The sequence below is a fragment of the Copadichromis virginalis genome, linkage group LG5, assembly GCF_057382275.1.
Source record: "Copadichromis virginalis isolate Kocher_CV1m ecotype Utaka linkage group LG5, C_Virginalis_male_GT1.1, whole genome shotgun sequence".
In the NCBI taxonomy this organism is placed as follows: Eukaryota; Metazoa; Chordata; class Actinopteri; order Cichliformes; family Cichlidae; genus Copadichromis; species Copadichromis virginalis.
The window spans coordinates 8,282,697-8,303,264 of NC_140622.1; the positions used below are offsets into that span (position 1 = coordinate 8,282,697).

The 20,568-nt window shown below is 40.9% G+C and overlaps 1 protein-coding gene across 2 annotated transcripts; it reads right to left on the reverse strand.

The window, feature by feature from the left end:
* bin2b (bridging integrator 2b) lies at positions 1 to 20,437 on the reverse strand. Of its 2 annotated transcripts, none has more exons than XM_085455720.1 (12): positions 20,082 to 20,437; positions 11,292 to 11,372; positions 10,322 to 10,376; positions 9,809 to 9,903; positions 7,762 to 7,857; positions 7,531 to 7,638; positions 7,342 to 7,427; positions 6,524 to 6,599; positions 6,356 to 6,438; positions 3,902 to 4,523; positions 3,652 to 3,744; positions 1 to 1,003 (listed from the first exon to the last, which is right to left on the reverse strand). In XM_085455720.1, exons 2-12 carry the CDS (start codon positions 11,346 to 11,348, stop codon positions 890 to 892), a joined length of 1,485 nt encoding a protein of 494 aa, XP_085311846.1. In that variant the 5' UTR covers positions 11,349 to 11,372; positions 20,082 to 20,437; the 3' UTR covers positions 1 to 889. The 2 variants fall into 2 exon arrangements, with proteins under 2 accessions (XP_085311846.1, XP_085311845.1); XM_085455719.1 differs by lacking the exon at positions 20,082 to 20,437 and adding an exon at positions 13,606 to 13,776.
* Positions 20,438 to 20,568: the final 131 nt, after the last annotated feature.

A 20,568-nucleotide genomic window follows, 5' to 3' on the forward strand; every position in this document is an offset into this window, starting at 1 on the left:
GTGTAAATTTCTCTTTATTTCTTCGTTTTTCAAACTAAAAGTGTGATAGGAACTCATGTTTGTTTTGGAAACTGGGAGTTCCAACTTGCAATGTTGCACAGGGGAAGCCCCAGCAAATTACATTTCTACTTTAATGTCTCAAAACCTTATGTGACCAACAAATCACATCAGGCTGTGTCGTCACACAGAGCTGCCTCGTCTGGTGATAGACTTTCTCATTCAAACGACAGAGCTGCCAGGCTGAGGGTAGTCTGCCCCAGCTTTTTGTTTGTTTTTATATTTGACAGATCCCACTTCCAAAAAGCTCTCACAGTCGATCAGTCAATGTGTCTCGAGTTTCAAGTCCTGACAATATTTTCACATTCCTTTCGAGTGAATCACTGCAGCCCTTTCTCGGGCTCAGGCTGTTTATCAGCGGCCCTGCAGCGACATTATGCTTTATTTAAAAACATACAGCAAATGAAACCTACTTTGTTAAAATCTTACATCAGAACAACAACTTTTTTTTTCTTACAACTTTATTAGGAAACATTACACAGGATAATAACATGGGCTTAAAAACATTTTTTTTTTCACAGTGTCTCATAGAGCAAAATGCCTTAAGATTTCCAAATGTCTTTTACAAAATGTTCTTCGGCTCGTTCGCTTTTGTTCCACAAGTTGCAACATCATAGCATGAGGGAAACCACGTGGGAATTGTGCTCATTTGTTTGGACAGCTTCTGCACCCATAACATATGGGTTCACTCCCTCTCAGTGTGTGTGTGTGTGTGTGTGTGTGTGTGTGTGTGTGTGTGTGTGTGTGTGTGTGTGTGTGTGTGTGTGTGTGAGTCACCAGAAGTGCCTGATGGAAGAAGAAACAGATTACAGACCGAGCAGTGACTATTGCCTCACTCTTCTTTAATGGGTCGGATAAGTTTTTCTGAGAAGATCCCGGAGTGATTTTCTGCATCCTGGTGCTCGTTCCAGCTCTGCTCCCTGACCCCCCTCACCACACCTTCCTCCTGCAAGACACAGTAAACACATGTGAGGACTCAGGGAAACAAATCCACCCTCTGATTAGATACTCGGGACATGACAGTAAGATTTACTAACAGGGTGAAATGGTGCTTCTGAATTCATTTCCACACTGTGTACACAGTGACTGGGAGACCAGTCCGTGAAAGTAAACTCAAACTCAGCCGTGACCAGAAAAGGAGTGTGAAAAGATGCTAGATAACCTCGACATGGAAGTTGAAAGATAATATAAAATTATGAACAACTTAGAAGGTTAACAGTTGTCACTATGGGAAGCCAAATGTGCATTTCCATCTTTTTTTCGGGACTCATTTAAATAATAATGGCATTCAGCATCCTGATCAGAGCAGCTCTTAATATGAATTAATTCTGTTTTTTCTGGAAAACAGGCCTGTGTGTCTCCTGTGTACATTGTTTTGTTGTTGTTGTTCTTAATCATTGTAAGTAAGCTTTTTCTCACAGCATCTGATTACAGACTCCATTCATGCATTTTCTCCCATCCGGGTCTGGGTCATGGGGTAGCATAAGCAGACATTCCCAGATGTTCCTTGATCCCAAGGCAATCTTTCCGGTACATCCTGGGTGGACATATCTGAAACGCCTCATCTAGGAGGTGCACAGGATGCATCGCTGTCAGATGACCCAACCACCTCGACTAGCTCCTTTTAATGCCTGGGAATCAGTAACACTAGTCTGAGCAGCTCCTTAATAAAAGAGGTCTGGGTGAGCCCAGACATCATTCAGACACAGCTCATTTCTGCCACGTGTCTTACTTGTTGTGTGACAACAACAACAAGGCATTCTTTATACTTTATTCTAGCTGCTCCATGCTTCTTCGCCATGGAACTACTTCCACAGTTTTTGTGCAATTTTCACCATTCAAATCTTTAAATAAAAAAATCTGCTATTTCTGCTAATGCCAGCTATGACTTTTGGTGCTCAGAACTTCTATACTTTTTGAAATACTAAATTTTTTATGCAATTTTTGTGTCCCATTGAAATGAATGGACCACATTATCAGTGTTGTCACTGATTTTGCTTGCCGGGGTGAGCTGTGCTCAGTGAGATGAACAGCCGTTCTCAGAGCGGGAGGCCAGGGTTCAAATCCCGCTTATGGCAACATTTTTTTTTTTCAGTTAACACTTTAGCTTTTTAAACTCTTTTCAACACAAATTTCAGCTTCTTCACCTCTTTTCAGCAGAATTTTCAGCTTTTCCACCTCTTTCAGTTACCTGAGAACTAGTTTGGCTCAGTGAGATGAGTAGCCGCCTTGAGACCACAAGGTCTGGATTCAAACCCTGCTCATGGCAACATTTCTTTTCAGCTGACAGTTCAACTTTTTCACCTCTTTTCAGTACAAATTTCAGCTTCTTCACCCCCTTTTCAGCAGAATTTTTGGCTTTTCACCTCTTTTCAGCAAACATGTCTGCTTCTTCACTGGATTTCAGCACAGTTTTACTTCTTCAGCTGTTTTCAGCAGATTCCACTACATGGCATTCACACTGCATTTTCGCAGGAAATGCAACTTTTTCTAGTTTTCTTTCAGTCACTACTCGCAGCCATAGGTGAAAGCAGGAATGTAAACAGAACGTACAAAAAAGTACCAAACTGGAAGAGCAGTATCCCCACCCCTGTACTGTACATGGCCTCTCACTCAGAGCAGCTCCATAGGGGAAGCAGAACCTTTCACACTAGTTTGTGCCCTTTTCCCACCAGAGAGGTGAAGTTTCATGTCTCTTTGACCAGATTTGGCAACCAGGGATCAGACCATTAAGGCCTCTTCATCTTACAGCTGCTCAATCCAATTTTTGTTACGGCTGTGACAAAAAGTTAAAGCTCTCTCCAATCCCATGCTTCCAACACCTTGTCATTTTAGTGTACAAGTACATTCACATGCCTTGCCCTCAATAGTGGCAACAACTGGCTTTGTAATAGAAACAAATAAATTTAGCATCCATGATGATGCTAACTATAAATGGCTAAAAGCAGATTTTTTTTGTTGTGGGCTTGTTTAGTGTAGTAAATGTTAAAATATCACCTTGTCATTTTAGTGCACATTCACAGTATTGTTTATGCTAACCATTTACTGCAAAAAAGTGAAGTTAGGTTTAGGGTCATCCTCACTACTGAAGAATTTGGTACCTTGTGTTATCAGAGGCGCAAAATGATGCAAAAGTTCAAAAACATGCAATAAGTAGAACAACAGAAGTGAAATTTTGCTGTGTTGTCATTTGATGTACATCCATAACACGTCAGGTGCCATTTCAGACACTCTGCTGTGGATATTCAGAATGCTGAACATAGTCTACTACATCAAACTACAGTGTAGTGTAAACTGCAGTGAATTTTGGTTTGATTATAGATTCTGACGACTATTCCAAGTTGATCAGCACAGCAAACTATGTACAAACTATCACCTCCCTGCAAACGACTGGACTGTTTTGATTTGCTGGTGGGTTGAAATACGCAGGCATGTGATAAAATGCACGTTAGCAAGTACCTACACAGAAAGGCCAGAAACAAACACAGTGGCCTAAATGACATGTCCAGGTCCAGAATGTACAGGATGTGTGTAATCTCTAGAGTGCAATGGGAAGTAAGATATGGTTTACAAGTACACACTACACAAACACACCTGTTGAGTGTCAGCAAGAACCATGATGACATCGCCCTCTTCAAACTGGAGCAGGCCTTCTTCAGATGCTGCGTGACTCTCTAGTGCCACCCCCTGGTGTAAAACAAAGCTGTTTTATTCCACATTACCACACGGCTGTGACGTTTAAAGGCTTAGCTCACGCAAATTATTAAGACTCTCCAGGTTATTTTAGGGGGACTTTACTGTTATAGAAATGTCAGCTGTAGCTGCTTTAAGATTAAGCGTGTACCTTATAGAGGAAGCCTGGTGGACTGGGGGAACCCGAGTCATCTCCTGACTCTAACCCTTCGTCCAAATCCTCCTGCTCCTTAGCAGGTAAGAGGGGGCTTTCATTGGAGCGGAAGGATACACGAGGGGCTGGAACTGGTGCCGGTTTGGTATTGGCCTCCTCTGATGTTGGATCGCTCTCAGCATCCTTATGTGGGGCATCGCCACCAGCAGAATCCGAGGGATCAGTGATCTCCTGGCTTGCTGCTGCCTCTGACTTTGGTTCTCCCTCCTTGCTGTCTTCTGACTGGCTTTCAGCGGGCTCCGACGCAACTGCTGCCTCTGGATTTTGACTGCTTGTGTCGCTGTTGTCATTGTCACATAGCGACTGCCTCTTCGGTGAGCCGGTGCCACTCGAGCTGAGATCGGAATCTGATGAGCTAACACTTTTCGAAGGGATGCTGCTCTCTTCTGCTGGGATGCTTTCTTCAGCGATGTTTTGAGTCTTTGGGACAGGGGAAGAGGGTGCAGCACCTTTGCCGTTTTGGGAATGCACGGAGACGTGGTCAGCTGGGAAAGCGGTGTTGCAGGGTATGGGATTGGATATAACCAGGGACTTTCTCTTCTTTGACTTGCTGCTTGTGCTATTTAAAGAACAAAAGCACATTATTTGTGACAGAGTTATCATTAACACCCCAGCATACAGGAAAGAAAAGAATAAGTGTCCAAAAGTAGCAGAACCCTTTAAATTTAAAGATCTAGAATTTTCTGTGAAATCAGTGGACTTTGTTGCAGTCAAGTATCAGTTTGCTATTCTTGACGCTGAAGCAAACTCCACGTCATTTGCCAAGTGTGGCTTCCTCCCATCTACAAGTTACATTTCTACCCAAAGTTGCACTGAATTCGGTGAGGAATGCAGGCAAAAATCAACAGACAACAGTCCTACAGTGTTTTAGCCAACCTCAGTACTTGTAGAGTTCTGTTTTAGGTTATTTTCCTGTTAAAGGAGCAATGACCTGCAACTGCAACAGAGTTCTTGAACACTCTTTGCCTCAGAACACCTTTATAATTTGATCCAATTCAACTAATACTGCACAGCATCAAGCAGACACATCTGGGCCTATAGTATACCTGACATTTAGCCCTAATGAGAATGAGCTGTGGCTAAGATGTGTCAGCAGCACTGTGAGAAATAGCCAAAAGTGCATCAAAGAAAAGTGAACGCATGGGCCAAATATTATTGCATAACATATCTTAGACTCCTCTGTGTTTCATAGTGAAAGATTTTTACTCGTAATACCTAACATGCCTCACCAAAAAGCTTTAAATGGTTTAATCGAAGGTGCAAATTTGTTGTTTTTTCCCCCCATACAAAAATAATTAATAAACCAAAGCAGTACTATATATTCTGAAGCCTGTGGTTGACACACTGGAGAAATACTTTAGGACACTTTTAGGATTTTTGAGATTCTCAAAATGCTTTGAATTTAATTTGTCTTTAATTTAAATGATGGTAGTTTTCACACTGAAAAAGCAAGGCCTTCCGGCTTAATGAAGAGCTAAAATGGATCCACATCATCCCCCTCTACAAAGTTTCATTGTCTACAACAGGGGTGGGGAACTGCAGGCTTCAAGGGCCGGTGTCCTGCAGGTTTTAGACCCTGGGTCAACACATCTGAATCAAATGATTAGTTCATTACCAGGCCTCTGGAGAACTTCAAGACAAGTCGAGGAAGTAATTTAGCCATTTAAATCAGCTGTGTTGGATACATCTAAAACCTGCAGGACACCGGCCCTTGAGGCCTGGAGTTCCCCAACCCTCAGTCTACAAGATAGGAAGCACTGAAAGTGGATGCTAGTTTCAGATTTTGTTGAGTTACAGCCCATTTAAAGATCCAGTATGGGCAAAAATCGCAACCTGGTTTACGAAAAACACGAAGAACAATCTCCCAGAAGCATCAGTACAGGATGCAAGTTAGAAAAAATTGTGGTCAGAGACCAAAAAAAAAAAAAAAAAGTGGTTAGAGTATTTCATTTAATTTGGTTTCATGAAGAACTGAGCGTTCTTATACGAATACAAACACTTTTGTGCTAAACCCTTGCATGTCTGTGTCATTTATTTCAAAGATAAAACTTTTGCAAGGCTATGTATGCAACACCTTCCACTCGCCTATGTGGCCATCTTATCGCTTCCGACACAGAAACAAACAACTCTAAAAACAAGTGTCCACATTTGGGCAACACAATGAGAGCAATGGAGGTCTCTACTGTGCACGCAAACCCACATTATCTCCCATTGTTTTCATCTCCTCTCAGCTGTAAGAACCATTTTAGCATCTTTCAGTTATTATTTTGGTTTCACGGGAGACTATTTTAAGCCTGAGAGACAGAGTTTGTATGCGTTTCAAGACAAGACATTTCTTAATGCGCACACAGCTGCCACAAATGATGCAACATGTGCAGCAGAACACCCTACCTGTTCAGGCCCTTGATGATGAAAGCTTTGCCCGAGTGTTGAGTCTCCAGTTTCTTCATCACATTGTACAGCTCACGGTTCAACTGTAAACACAAGCACACCGTCCACCTTCAATTCACATTGCCGGTGAGAGAGTGAGGAAGTTGAAGGCGATGTGTGACATCTTACCCCGCTCATTTCTTTATAGAAAACATCCCTCAGGTTGGAAATGTTTTCGAAGACCGTCACATAGCAACCTATCCGACTGCACAGACAAAAAGACAAAGTTGAACTTTCAGTTTGTCCACATGACACTTTTCTTAGGTTCAGTTATACTGGCTGACGTACCTTTAAACATATAAGCCACGTAAATATTGGTTCACATCTTTCTCTTTTAATTCAGCTGTTCTTAGTCTCTTTGCTACATGTGTATAAAATCAAGCACCTAACTATGCAGTCTACCCTTTATAAACATGTGAAATAATGGATTGTTCTAAAAGGTTAACTGAATGCCAGTGTGGTACCGTAATAGGGTGCTACCACTGCAAAAAGTCCATTTGTGGAATGTCTTCCCTCTTAAATATTCCACAATCAAGTAGTGTTATTGCAGTGTGCAAGCCTTTAGGAGTCACCGCAACTCAGCCACCAAGTGGCAAACCACATGAAGTATTAACATCAGCACAGAAACTCCACACTGGGAGTTTCATGGCATGGGTTTCCACGGCCGAGCAGCTCCTGTAGGTGTAACGTGAAGGTGACCCGGGACTTGTCAATATAGTGTATACCCTGTCATCTCAACTTTGTATCCAATACAAACACAAAAGCTCCCAAAATAATACAAATCTGTATAAATTTAATCTGAAAGGTGATTTCATATAAGAATGGTCGAAATATGCAAGTCTTAAAAACCTACATCCATATTCTACTTTTATTTATCCACTCATGATCCAGATTCCCACTGAGATTCCACTGAGCTAGTTCTGTGTCTACTTGCTGCTGAAGCATACCTCTGATGGAGAACAGGCAGCTCCTCGCGCAGCTCGTTATTTATTTCTTCAAAGACATTCTGAGCTTTGTTGAATTCCTCTTCTGCCTGTTAAGGAGGATTTAAAAGAAGAAAATACAGTCGAGATCAGACGTCTTTGTCAGCGGCACACTGCACGTCTGTGCTGCGCAGGCTTTAACAGTAATGTTACCTTGGCTATTTTAGCTTCATCCTTTTTCTTTGCACCCTGCAGCGCCTCCAGGTGGTGTCGTGCTGAGTCATAGTCCACCAGTTTTCGTCCACGCTTGGCAACTCGTTCCTGAAAAAACAGTTTTTCAAAGTGAACACAGAAATTCAAAGACCTCTTAGCACCTGAGAGACCAAAGTAGCTGTTTTAGCATCGCCTTGCAGTTCTGCAGGACTCATTTGAGCGTCGGCTTACCTTGACTTCAGGAAACTGGCTTGTATAGTTCTCCATGGTGCGGACAAGCTGGTCATTTATCTTCTCTTCGTAGTCGTTCCACAGCAAGTCTTCACTCTAAGAAAAACAGATGGTGCCACATTAGAGTTAAAAACTCTTGTTCCCATTGCACTAAGCCACAAATATAGGCAAGCATACAAACAGTGTTGCACATTATGGAAAGCTTCAGTCACAGTTTGTCCAATGTGAGAGCTGACTTACTAATGGAAACCATCCCATCCACAAAATAATTAGTGACAAGGCCCTCGCTTTATAGTTGACAGTTAGTCAACAGTGGACATTCCAGGCTTTGGTGTGTAATTTAACCCAGTACTCGCCCAATGCTCTCCATCCATTGTTATTTCATCCTTACAAAGATATTTTTATTGACATTCCATGGTCTGTGTTTGACATATTGCTGCTTAACTAGCATTAGTCTAATTTTGAATGTCTCATATAAATATTTAAGACAACTATAAAATTTGCATTTCCTGCAAAAATGCTGTGTGAAGCTGTACGGCTGAAGCTGTCTGCTGAAACTAGCTGAAAAAGCTGAAAAGTTGTGAAAACTGTAATAACTTTGCAGAAGCATAACAACTTAGCAAAGATGTAATTACTTAGCAGAACTGCAATAACTTAGAAGAAACATAATACTTGGCAGAAACACTATAACATAGCAAAACTTAGCAGAAATATTGTAACTTAGCACAAACATGATAACTTCTCAGAAATACAGGAATTTAGGAGAATTATTATATTTAGCAGAAATACTATAATATAATATAATATCTGTATTCAATGGGTATAACTTGCTTGACTCTTTGACTCTAGATGACGGTACTTTTAGCTGCTCCTTTATTTCCCATGAGGTCACCACACCAAACAGAACCACATGTTTGATTTGGCAGAAATTTTACACTGGATACCCGTCCTTACTCACACTCCCATTTATCTGGGATTGGGACCAGCACTAGCAGTACTCTAGCTTGTGACCCGTTCCTTTCTCCTCCCAGAACCAGGGATATTTCATTTGTAAGGCGAATTTCTTCACAACTACATCACAGCACAGTTGAGTTCAGCTGTGCAGTGGCAGATATACCTGCTCACTGTAGCAACGATGTAGGTAAACATAATTATTGAATTTCAGACTGTTTGTTTTAGCCAGAGACTCCGTGTCAACTCTTTGCATTGAGCAGCTGGAGAGAACTGCATCTAGAAGGACTTTGGAATTAAGCAGCTCAAGACAGAAAAATAATATCCAAACTCTCCTCATGAGTTTCTGGACCTCACACCAGAGAGTGAACTTGCATTTAAATGTGGGTATTTGTTAGTACATGTTGCATGAAGGTCACTAATATTTTAAAGAAGTGTGTGATTCCAGCCAGTGAAACATATTGATGACATGATCCACAGTAGTCCTAAGTAAAAACTGTATCAGTAGGATTCAGTTCAATTCTATTCTATTTATGAATCGCCAAATCACAGTCAACATCACCTAAATCAACAATCACCTCAAGGTGCTTTAAACTGCAAGCTAAAGACTCCGCAATAATGCACAGAAAACTATCTATCAGATGACCCCCTGTCAGTAAGCTCTTAGCGACAGTGGGAAGGAAAAACTCCCTTTTAACAGGAAGAAACCTCTGCCACTAGCATTCTTAATAATGGCCAGCAGGGGGCAAATCCTTTATAGTCTGGTTGTACAGAAATCTATGGAAAAATTAGCCTTCTTCTCAATTAATCCATGCCCTCAGTAAACAATTTTCGTATCAGTTTATTGCCCCATTTGCTCATTTGTAGTCATGGCGAAGACAAATAATGCCCAAATTGTAAATTAGAGTTAGTAGATTGACGACAAAGAAGGGCTGGCCTAACTTGTGACTGATAAGTGTTCAAACAGTCAGATCCCAATCTGTGCTTGTGGCATTTAGCTACCATGCCACAAGGGGGGGGGGGGGGGGGGGGGGGGACACACACACAACCAAAGTGGGACTTCCCAAATAAAACAGTGGCTGCATCATAATCCTACTTCTGTTATAACAGCGAGATCTTTCACTCCATCCCAGTCCGATTCATAGATGTCGCTCAGCGTCTGGGATAGCCGCTTAGATGTCTCATGCATGCCTGTAAAAAGGAAGAAAAAAAAAAAAAATTTAAAATGTAGTCATGACTCCATGGGAATGAGCCCATCTACCTTCTGGCAGCACAAACAGCACCACGGTGGTATTGTTTTTAATGTTTCTGGTGCTGCTGCTGCACCCACATTACAAAGGCCAAAACAACACTAGTTTCCTGACTGGAGCTCACAATGCAGGCGCAAAAGCTGACAACATGAAAAACAACGGTTTCTCATACATGACTCACATATGCGATGCTGCGTCTGCTATTTTTTTTTAAGGCGGGATCAGGGATCTTTACAACTTGGTAGCGCAGACAGGATTGCAAAAGTCTCCCACAAAAAAATAGAAGACTTTCACTTCCCTAGTTTTCAACTTCTCCCCTCAGTAAGACTGGGGATTCAATCCATGCTTTGCAAACCCACCTTTCACTGCTGCATAGTAGGCTTTGACATCTTTAAACAACCTGCTTCCGTCGATCTGCGTGCAGGAAGAAAGGAGAAAAGTTCAATTCAGTGACGCCCAGTAACAGTTGGACAATATAAGAAAATTGTGCTGCATCATTTCCTTGACATCAGTGTGCTTCAGCTGGACTGCAGGCTGTTAGTTTGCTGTGAAACTCTCTCTGCATCAGTTTGCTTGACATCGCAGCTCCTTGCAGTCTCACCACAACTTGGAGCTTAAATTAAATAACAATCACAATATCTTATGTGGTTTTTGTGAAGTGAAAGCAGCATGGAGTGTCAGTGGGTAGACTTCCTTCCTGTTGCTCTTCGGCAACTTCCCTGCAGTATGTAGTGTAGTTGTTTGCCACTCGGTGAACTTAAAACCTGAGCAACAGAAGCCCAACAGTGGCAGCGATTACAGTATTAATACAGTAACATGGAATACAGATCACCAGTACGCAACAATAAATGAAGGCATTTTGTTACTTTTAAAATGAAAGTGGTTTTGCTTCCTCTTTTCTAAATTTTAAATAGTCTACATTTAGAGCTGTTCAGAAAGGCCAGTCTGAGGCTTTCAGTTCGTCAGCCTGTAAAAACCTTTCTTAAATGACAGCTCTTTCACAATTTAGGGTAATGCTGCACACAGATCTCTAGGGGAGACATAGTAAGTCGTATTTACACAGAACAGATAAGAAAATAGGCAGGAGCTCTGTCTTGCATTTCCTGTTTTCAAGGCCAGGATGATTGCCTGAACTTGTGAGTTGGCACGTCAGTGCAGGGAAAAAAAGACACAAAACACTTTTTGGCCCTGTTGCAATTATGTGAAGAATTTTGGTAAAAGGAAACAAATGAGCTTCGAGATTAAAGATGTTAAAGGGGTTTTATCAAGGTTGTAGAGCAGAAAGCAGAAGACTACCATTTAGAAACTGTGGTTACGCTGTTGGAGTACCTGCTGTTTGTTGAGGTTCTGGGAACAGAGCTCAAACTGCTCATCTTTGGTTTCCATAGTTTTGCCCAGTTTCTGAAGGACCTGAAAGCATTAAAAAAAAAAAATCAGATTGAGTAAATTTTAACAATATGCCACGAGAGGTTTCTACAGATTGATATAGTTTAACTTTAATCTGTATGAGCACAAAGCCTGCCTACAGGTGTTGTAGAGTACATGCAAGTGCAACTAAATAATATCGCCTAAAGTTGGAATTTGAAGAAAGCAAATAGAAAAATTAGGAACTGCAAGTAGTAAGTTCATCAGACCTCACCTAATTTTACCAATATTTAGCAGGTATAACACACCTGAATCTCCCACAGAACTGTTGAGTTACTTTATTGGTGATTGTTTGTGTTGTGTAGTTCAGCTCCACCATTTGTAACACCTTTTTTTTTTTTACACTATATAAATGCAATAACATTAAACCTAATTCATTGAGTTTTCCTTCACATGATGTTTTTGCAGATACTGTATATTAGGTCCACAATGATGCGTAGGCAGTCCAACATGTAGTAAAAAAAACATTTCAGCTTGGTCCTCTAGTTATTTAGTAGCTCTGCTTCAAGGGCGCCCACAACAGGAGAGCTCCGACATTCCCTCACATTCAAATGGTCTGTTTAGTGCATAGACTGTAAACAAAAAACGGCTCCCATCACATCACCAGTGGTTTACAGACTTTCATTCTGAAAGTTCAAGATTGGCATTTTGGCTGCCGCCAACTTGATGTTTTGAAACGAGACAAGATGAGCTAAGAAACCAAAGGATCCTGAATGCTCATACTGCAGCACCTTGCTAATCACATGGTAGGCCCACCCTAAATCACACCCTGCATTGTCATCTGTTCTGAACCTAAGAAAGACCGTAATTTACAAGATTAACATCATGCTTTTTTCACTAAGACTTGAAACCAGCATCTGTGTCCAGACGTTTACTGAGGTCACAGACATGTAGGATATGTTCAACATGTCTGATCTGCAACCAGCCATGTTGCCCCCTGACAGCCATTAGAAAGTTTACACCACTTTGTCACCACCTTTAAAATACAATCTATGACCAAATTACATATTTTTTAAAACTATATATTAAACTCTGCCTCCAGCATCTGGCTGCTGAATCACTGAATGATGAATTTTTGAGGCTCAAATTGAAAAAAAAAAACAACTTAAAAATAGGTTTTGCAAACACAGAAAATACAGATGACTGTTGATTCTTTAAAGGTTTGTGACTACGACATGCAGTGATACACACACTTTCAACATAACAAAATAAACCTGTGTAATGTAAAGTGGATCTATCTGACAGTGTGGATATACTGACCTAACCAGACTAACACTCTACATAGAGCACCATTTACACCCGTCCCAAAACTTAACCAGACACATGTGGCTAACTTTTTCTGAGCCCTTCACAGCCCAACGAGTGCAGCTGTTTGAAACCTTTGACTTGAAATCTGCATATAAAAGCTCTCATCATCATGCCCATTCTTTAATTTACCACCACAGAAATCACAGAGTAGCCCCAAAACAGCCCTTTAGTCTTCACTGTACCGAAAAAGCAAGCCTTTGTAGCTGCTGCTTTTAGGTGGAGTGGTGAATTCAAGTTTGTTGACCACAAACCGAGAAAGACACAGCTAGTGAGAGGAAGTGCACAGTCAGGAAGTAGCAGCATTTCTGTGTCCGCACACAGCTGCATAGCAGTGAACAACAGCATGTTGCTCAGACGGGGGAAATCTAAGCTACCGTTTTATTAGTGGTTAAAAAAAGGGGCCAGTTTAGTGAGGTTAACGGTGAACCCACACGCATGAACTGGAGTAAGTGGCTCAGTCTGGTACAGCACAGTGTGCAGACTGCTTTGAATGCTGTCTTGTGGTCAGGATCACAGTGCGTAAACGCGTCCAGATTGATTGATGCCCTTACAAACCATGCAACGAAACACAGCTGAAAAGACGGCAGTGATGAAGTCGAGCAGTTCTCTCTCACACACACACACACTGATTACAAAAGTGAAATCAGTGGGGGATTTTTTTCAACCAATCACCCTGCTTAGAAGCGAAACACGATTTCAGAAGCCTGTCATCGTGGGAACATGATGCCAAGGTCTCTCTCCCTCTCTCATACTGGCTTTTCCAGCCCTCAACACCGAGCAGCTTAATAAAACAAGCTCAATATGTCCGTCTCATAGTTTAACAGAGCCGTGGCAGTGACTTTCGGGCACTGTCAAGAAGTTGCGTGGGCTCAGTGAAACTTTTTTAAAAAGTGGATCTCCTCTGGCTCACCTTCTCCTGGGCTCGATTCAAGGACTTCTGGACCCGTTTCGCGAAGATTCCGGCTCCAGCCTGGAGGTTCGGGCCCATCTTATTCTCCGCCATCGTCAGCTGTCGCGCTGTCTCTCTCTCCTCCCTGACTGCTGTGCGCTTCCTCCGTGCGATTCAACTGCGACTTCAGCTGTTGTAGGCGGAGGTGGAGCAACACAATGTCAAAACGCGCGCGCGCAGCCAGAGACCAGTCAGCTCGTCCTGTTGCGACTTGTCAAAGAAATTAGGCCATTTGGAAACGTTCCTGCGTGTTTTCATCTGCTGAAAACACGTCACGTAAGAGTTGAGAAATCCACTCCTGCACCTGCGGCCAGGTAAACTCTTCCAGCGAAAACTCACCTGAAAATTATGTGCGTAAATTACGCTTCTGTGGTGCAGCGCAGCTGATTCAGCGACGTGACGTAGGCGGGCAGGGTGGGCCTTTCTTGCCCATCAAGAATGGGCAAGAAAGGCTATTTAAGTGACTTTGAATATGGCGTGGTTGTTGGTGACCAGACGGGCTGGTTTGAGTATTTCAGAAACTGCTGACCTACTCGGATTTTCCAACACCACCATCTCCAGGGTTTGAAGAAGATATTTAGTGAGCAGCAGTCATCTGGGCAAAATGCTCAGAAAGCTGCTGTTGATGTCACAGGAGAATGACTAGACAGTTTGGAGCTGATAGGAAGACAACAGTGACTCATACAACCGCTCGTTACAACCAAGGTATGCAGAAGAGCATCTCTGGTCAAACCTTGAAGCAGATGATCTACAGCAGCAGAAGACTACACCGCGTGCCACTCATGTCAGCTAAGAAGTCCATACAGGCTCACTGAAACTGGATAATAGATGGATAATGGAAATACGCTGTCTTGTCTGATGAGTCTCAGTGTTTGCTCTAACATTCTGAACTTGGTAGGGTCAGAATTTGGTGTAAGCAACATAAATGCATGACTTCACCTGCTTTCTATCAACAGTTCAGTACACTGGTGATCTAATGGTGTGGAGGACGTTTTCTTGGCACACTTTGGGCTCTTTAGTACCAACTAAACATCATTTAAATGCCACAGCCTAGCTGAGTATTGTTGCTGGCCACTTCTGTCCCTTTATGATCACAGTGTACCCATCTTCTGACATGGTACAAAGCTCAGCTCATCTGACACTGGTTTCTTATACATAACAATGAATTTGCTGTACTCAAATGCCTCCACTGTCACCAGATTTTAATCCAAAACTGCACCCCTGCGATGTGGGGAAATAAGAGCGTTGCATCATGGATGTGCAGCAACTGTGTGATGCTATGAGATCATTATGGCTCAAAATCTCTGGGGAGTGTTTCCAGCACTTTGTTGAATCTATTAAATGGCTGTGTGTAGTTTGAAAGAGCCATCTGTGATCTTTAAACCACAACAATCTAGCCACATACATAAAATGTGATTAGGTGGAACTGCAATGTCTATCTTGGCCACTGTATTCAAGATGATGAGTCAACATGGCGGCTTACACAAACTGGCGCCTGCTCCTATGTATTTTTAAGATGTAATTACACCCTAATCAGTGTGTCAACATTGTACAACATAATCAATGTACAATGTTTTTAAATAACCTAATAAAATTATTTATTGCTTCCTTATGAGCACAGCAGTTAAAAGTTATTTAAAACAACAAGATTATATCCATTTAAAAGAAGGCGTCACTAACAGCAGCTAACAGCAGCGCTCCCCAGCAGCAAGCTTCACGGACCATCTCCAGTCAGACTCTTTCACAAAGTTTTACAGCCTCCTCCAGAGTAAACAAACACGGACACATATTGACACATGACGTGAGCTTCCTGACAGCCTACACTCGCTACAGATGAATGGCTGCCAGAGCTTTTTGTTCTACAGTGGCTACTGTAGCTAGGACTAAGGTATACTTGCCATATTGGTTGCTTTGCTCAACACCCACACAGGGGGCACACAGCTAGCATAAAAACATCATTGTACGCTTGAATTGGGAAGTGGTAAAACAGAATTCAGCTGCAATCTGCTGACATCTAGTGGTGATATTTTAGACATTGTAACTTTAAATCTTTTTAAAATGACAATACTTTGAATATTTTCCATAATTACATGTTTCATCCAGCTGGTGTTTTCACATTTCTACTTAAATGCGAATAAGTTGTTCTGTTTTCACAAACTTCTTTGTTATTAGCTTACATACAATGCAGTAAAAAAAATATTCACCTCCTTCCTTTTTTGCATATTAGTCACACTTACATGCTCCAGATTATCAAATACATTTTAAGATTAGACAAAGATAACCCAAGTTAAAATACAGTTCTTAAATGATTTTATTTATTAAGGGGAAAAAGTTATCCAAACTTACCTGATCCTATGGGAAAAAGAAATTCCTCCTAAACCTAATGACGGTCTTGAAGTCCAGTCAAGTTTTTGCATTAACTGGCAGTTGTCCACAATGCTCTTTTTTGCAGAACTGGTTTCAGCCACATTTGAGATTTTGCAAGCATGAACGGTCTGTTTAAGTTTATGGCAAAGCATCTCAGTCAGATTTATATTTAACTGCTTATTATTTTGCACCTTTTAAAAATATAAATCCTCTATATCTACATTATAACATAGTACATAAGTAATCAATAAACCCAATCCAGTACTATGTATTTTTATTTCAGCAAAGAACATCAATGCCTGTTTAAACACTTTGCACGACAGTTATTCCAGGCAATCAACTCTCCCTATTAAAAAAAAAAGGATTCCTGGAAACTGCTCTGACTACCTAACACGTTTTCTGATAGGAAGCTATTGACACATCTCCTTCTTGACACTATGACTAATATGTTATGATACATCCTACAGCATAATAACAGAACAAGGTCAGACAATCACGGCTGATTGTTAAATTCAGCTAATATTCACAGAAGGCTGTTTAATTAGACCTTTAGGGAACTTTAAAGCTATTTGGGAACTATTGTTAACCCTGCTGTCCTCATTTATTTCTTATTCTGTTTGTGATGAAGATTATGAAGAAAGTACAAATTCTGGGAAACTCTGTGAACACATGAAGTGTGGGCAGTAGATCAAGTTTTACTGGCTCCATATTTTGCTATCTTGATGGGGGTGGTGATAGGCTCATTTTAGTTACTTTGTATAATATTTTAGCTTCATCTAGCTGTAACTTAACATATCTAATTATTAATTAATTAATATTATATGAATATCTCACATGTACAAAAATAAATGTAATAGTGTATGAATAAATGTCACCAAAACTTGTTATACATTCGTCCTACTATCCAGTATCTGGATGTTACATGTTAATGGTTTATTGCCATGCTTTAACAAAGGTGTGGTCGTACTGGGGAAATACAGTCGTAACCACATACCAGTGCAGCAACTTATAGGTGTGTGTGTGTACTTGTATTACTCATTCATTTTGTTGGGACAGACCTCAGTGAAAAACATGTATCAATCATGTAAAGTTAGTTTTAGGTTAAGATGAGGACAAGTAGCTATAGTGTGCATTAGAGTGAGGAGGTGATTTATTTCACTGCTAAGTGATTAAAAGTTCCTTCTAACTTCATGTGGACAGAAGGTTTGTTTAGAGTTATTGTAGGGTGGATGTTTCTGCCTTTTGGGGACATTTTGGCAGGTCCTGGAGAAACAAAAACATCTGTTGTTGGGTTAGTGACTCACAGGTAAACACCATAAGCCTTAAAATATTTCTTAAAAATCCATCACTTGATCCAACTATCCCAGCTATAGGCCAATCTCCAAACTTCCTTTTATCTCAAAAATTCTTGAAAGAGTAGTTGTAAAACTACTGTGGACTATTAGGGCCAAATTAAGAGAAATAAATATATTATTGATCATTTTGAGAAAAATGTGGAGATTATACTTATTTCAAAGCAAACTGGTGTGGTTGCTGTACCCTCTAAAAATGCCTTCTATAGATGAATTAGTAAGATTGTATTTCAGAATAGTTTTAGTTACAAGGAAATGATTTCTCTTTTAGCACATAAACATAGTGTTGTAATCAGTATGGGGACTGGAAAGATGCTCCAGAAAGCTGCATCGGATCAGATGTGGAAGAGCTGATTTGTACAAAATGAAATGTCTGACAGTGGAGAGATGCAAGGATATCGATGGTTACACCCTCATACACTAAAGAGGATGTATGCTGTGTCACAAGACAACTGATCAAATTGTTTCAGTAACTCATCTACACAAACCATTCTGTAGATTGTATAGCAGACAGTTTTGGCTTGAAGCAACTGTAACCTCCACACTTTTTTGACTTTTTTCTCAAAATGATCAATAATATGTATATTTTTTCTTAATGTAGCCCTAATTTGTATAAAACCGCTAACTGATCATCTGCAGATGAATGGTTTATTTAAAAAGTTTCAGTTCTTCACAGCACAGAAACAGCATTAGTGAAGGTTATAAGTGATCTTCTTATGGCCTCTGACAGTGGACTCATCTATGTGCTTCTCTTTTTAGACCTCAGTGCAGCTTTCCACATTATTGAGGTGCTGCACTGTAGTGGTTTGACTCATATCGATCGAAAAAATTCTGATTTGTTCATGTAAATGAAGAGTTTTCTTCACACAGAAAAATTATCCTGCACTAGGTCCAATTCTGTTTACATAATACATGCCTCCCTTAGACCACAGGTGTCAAACTCCAGTCCCCGAGGGCCGGTGTCCTGAAACTTTTCTTTATGTCCCTGCCGCAACACACCTGAATAAAATTAGTAGGTCATTAGCAAGACTCTATACACTTGATTGTATGCTATTGACTTTCTATAGAGTCTCGCTAATGACCTACTAATTTTATTCAGGTGTTGCGGCAGGGACACATGTAAAAATTTCAGGACACCGGCCCTCGGGGACTGGAGTTTGACATCTGTGCCTTAGACCAGCAGTCTCCAACCTTTTTTGCGCCACAGACTGGTTTATGTCCGACAATATTATAAATACATAAATACAACAAAATAAAACCATTACCGGTACCAAAAAAAAATAAGATTCCTTCAATGCAAGGCATCTGCTATGCAAATGATACCCGACTTTATCTATGCATGAAGCCAAATGACACACACTAATTAGTTAAAAGCAGGAATGTCTTAAAGACATAAGGACCTGGATGACCTCTAATTTCCTGCCCCTAAATTTAGATTAAACTGAGGTCCTTGTACTCTGTCCTAAAAATCTTATAAATACGGTCTCTAACTAGATACTTGGTCTAAATGGCATTACTTTAGCCTCCAGTAACACTATACTATAAATGGTAAATGGCCTGCATTTGTATAGCACTTTACTTAGTCCCTAAGGACCCCAAAGCGCTTTACACTACATTCAGTCATTCACACACAGGTGATGGCAAGCTATGTTGTAGCCACAGCTGCCCTGGGGTGCACTGACAGAGGACACTGGTGCCACCAGGCCCTCTGACCACCACCAGCAGCAAACATGGGGTTAGTATCTTGCCCAAGGATATTTGCCATGCAGCCAGGAGGCAGCCTGGGATCGAACCACTGACCTTCTGATTAGTGGCTGATCTGCAGCCACCCCCTATAAAAAATAACATGAAGTCATTTTTGACCAGCTTATGACTTTTATTGTGAATGTTAAACAAAAATGACACAATGGGCTTATTTGAAAGTGAATTCACAGGCAGAGGCTTCAGCTTCCAGGCTCCCATTTTGCCTTTATGAGTTAGATAGTCTCTCTACTTTTAAGATTAGGCTTAACACTTTCCTTTTTGCTAAAGCATATAGTTAGGGGTGGATCAGGTGACACCGAATCCTCCCTTAGTTATGCTGCAATAGTCTTGGCCTGCTGCTATTATCAATCTCTGGTTCTCTTATACAGTGTGTCTTCTTTCCTGTCTTCCTCTCATCACTCCCAACCAATCACAGCAGATGCCCACCCCTCCCTGAGTCTGTTTCTAATTGAGGTTTCTTCCTGTTAAAATGATTTTTTCCTTCCCACTGTCACCAAGTGCTTGCTCATAGAGGGCCATTTGATTGTTGAGGTTTTCTATGTTGCTTCTATACTATTGTAGGATCTTAACCTTACAGTATAAAACACCCTGAGCCGACTGTTGTTATGGTTTGGTGAATACCATATATGAATAATACAAAATTGAAATATTGGTTTATGCATGTCTTTATCAATCTATCATCTTGTCTATGTTCTTTCTTCAGAAACCAAAAAAATCGAGAGAAAAACATTTGTATTAATATTGGTTTACGTAGTTTTTATTATTTTAAATTAAAGTGTATTTAAGACATGACGTTTTATTATTAGGGTTACTGAACTTTTAACAGAAATTGTGCTACAGAGTGGACATCTGGAGTTTGCCATAGGAAGTTGTGACAAAAGGAAGGAATAGCCCGTTTAAGAAGGAAGAACCTGGAAAATTATTACGGCGAAAATGTACCTGTGACACACTTACCAGCAGATGGCGGTAGACACCAGCCTGTAAGCGTTACAGGACCCACAATTAGACAAGTAATATTCACAATAATGCTAAAATACTCAGGGGCTAGGGGCTCACACGGTTGTCAACTTAGCTTTCTGTTGCTGTCAAACGTCAACAATACATCAGTACATTCCTGTACAGCTCCTCTTCAATTCACTCCTGTCTTGAATTAGGATTAGCTGTCTTCCGGAGACGCCTGTAGGCCCCCAACTTGTGTTAGCGTCCCCTTAACTGACAGTTGCTACTTATTTTTTACGTAGATGCGCGTTTAATTCTAAAATACTTTATTTTAAGCGGAATATTTTGATTGCATAACAGTTCTTGTACTTTACGGCAGGTAATTAGCCGACCCTGTGACGTTTATAGTTAGATGCGTTTTATAGCACGAGGTTTCCCGAGCGGGAGGGGTTCTTCCTGCCCGTAGTGATTACCAAGGGAGCTCACGGTGAGCGCGGTGACT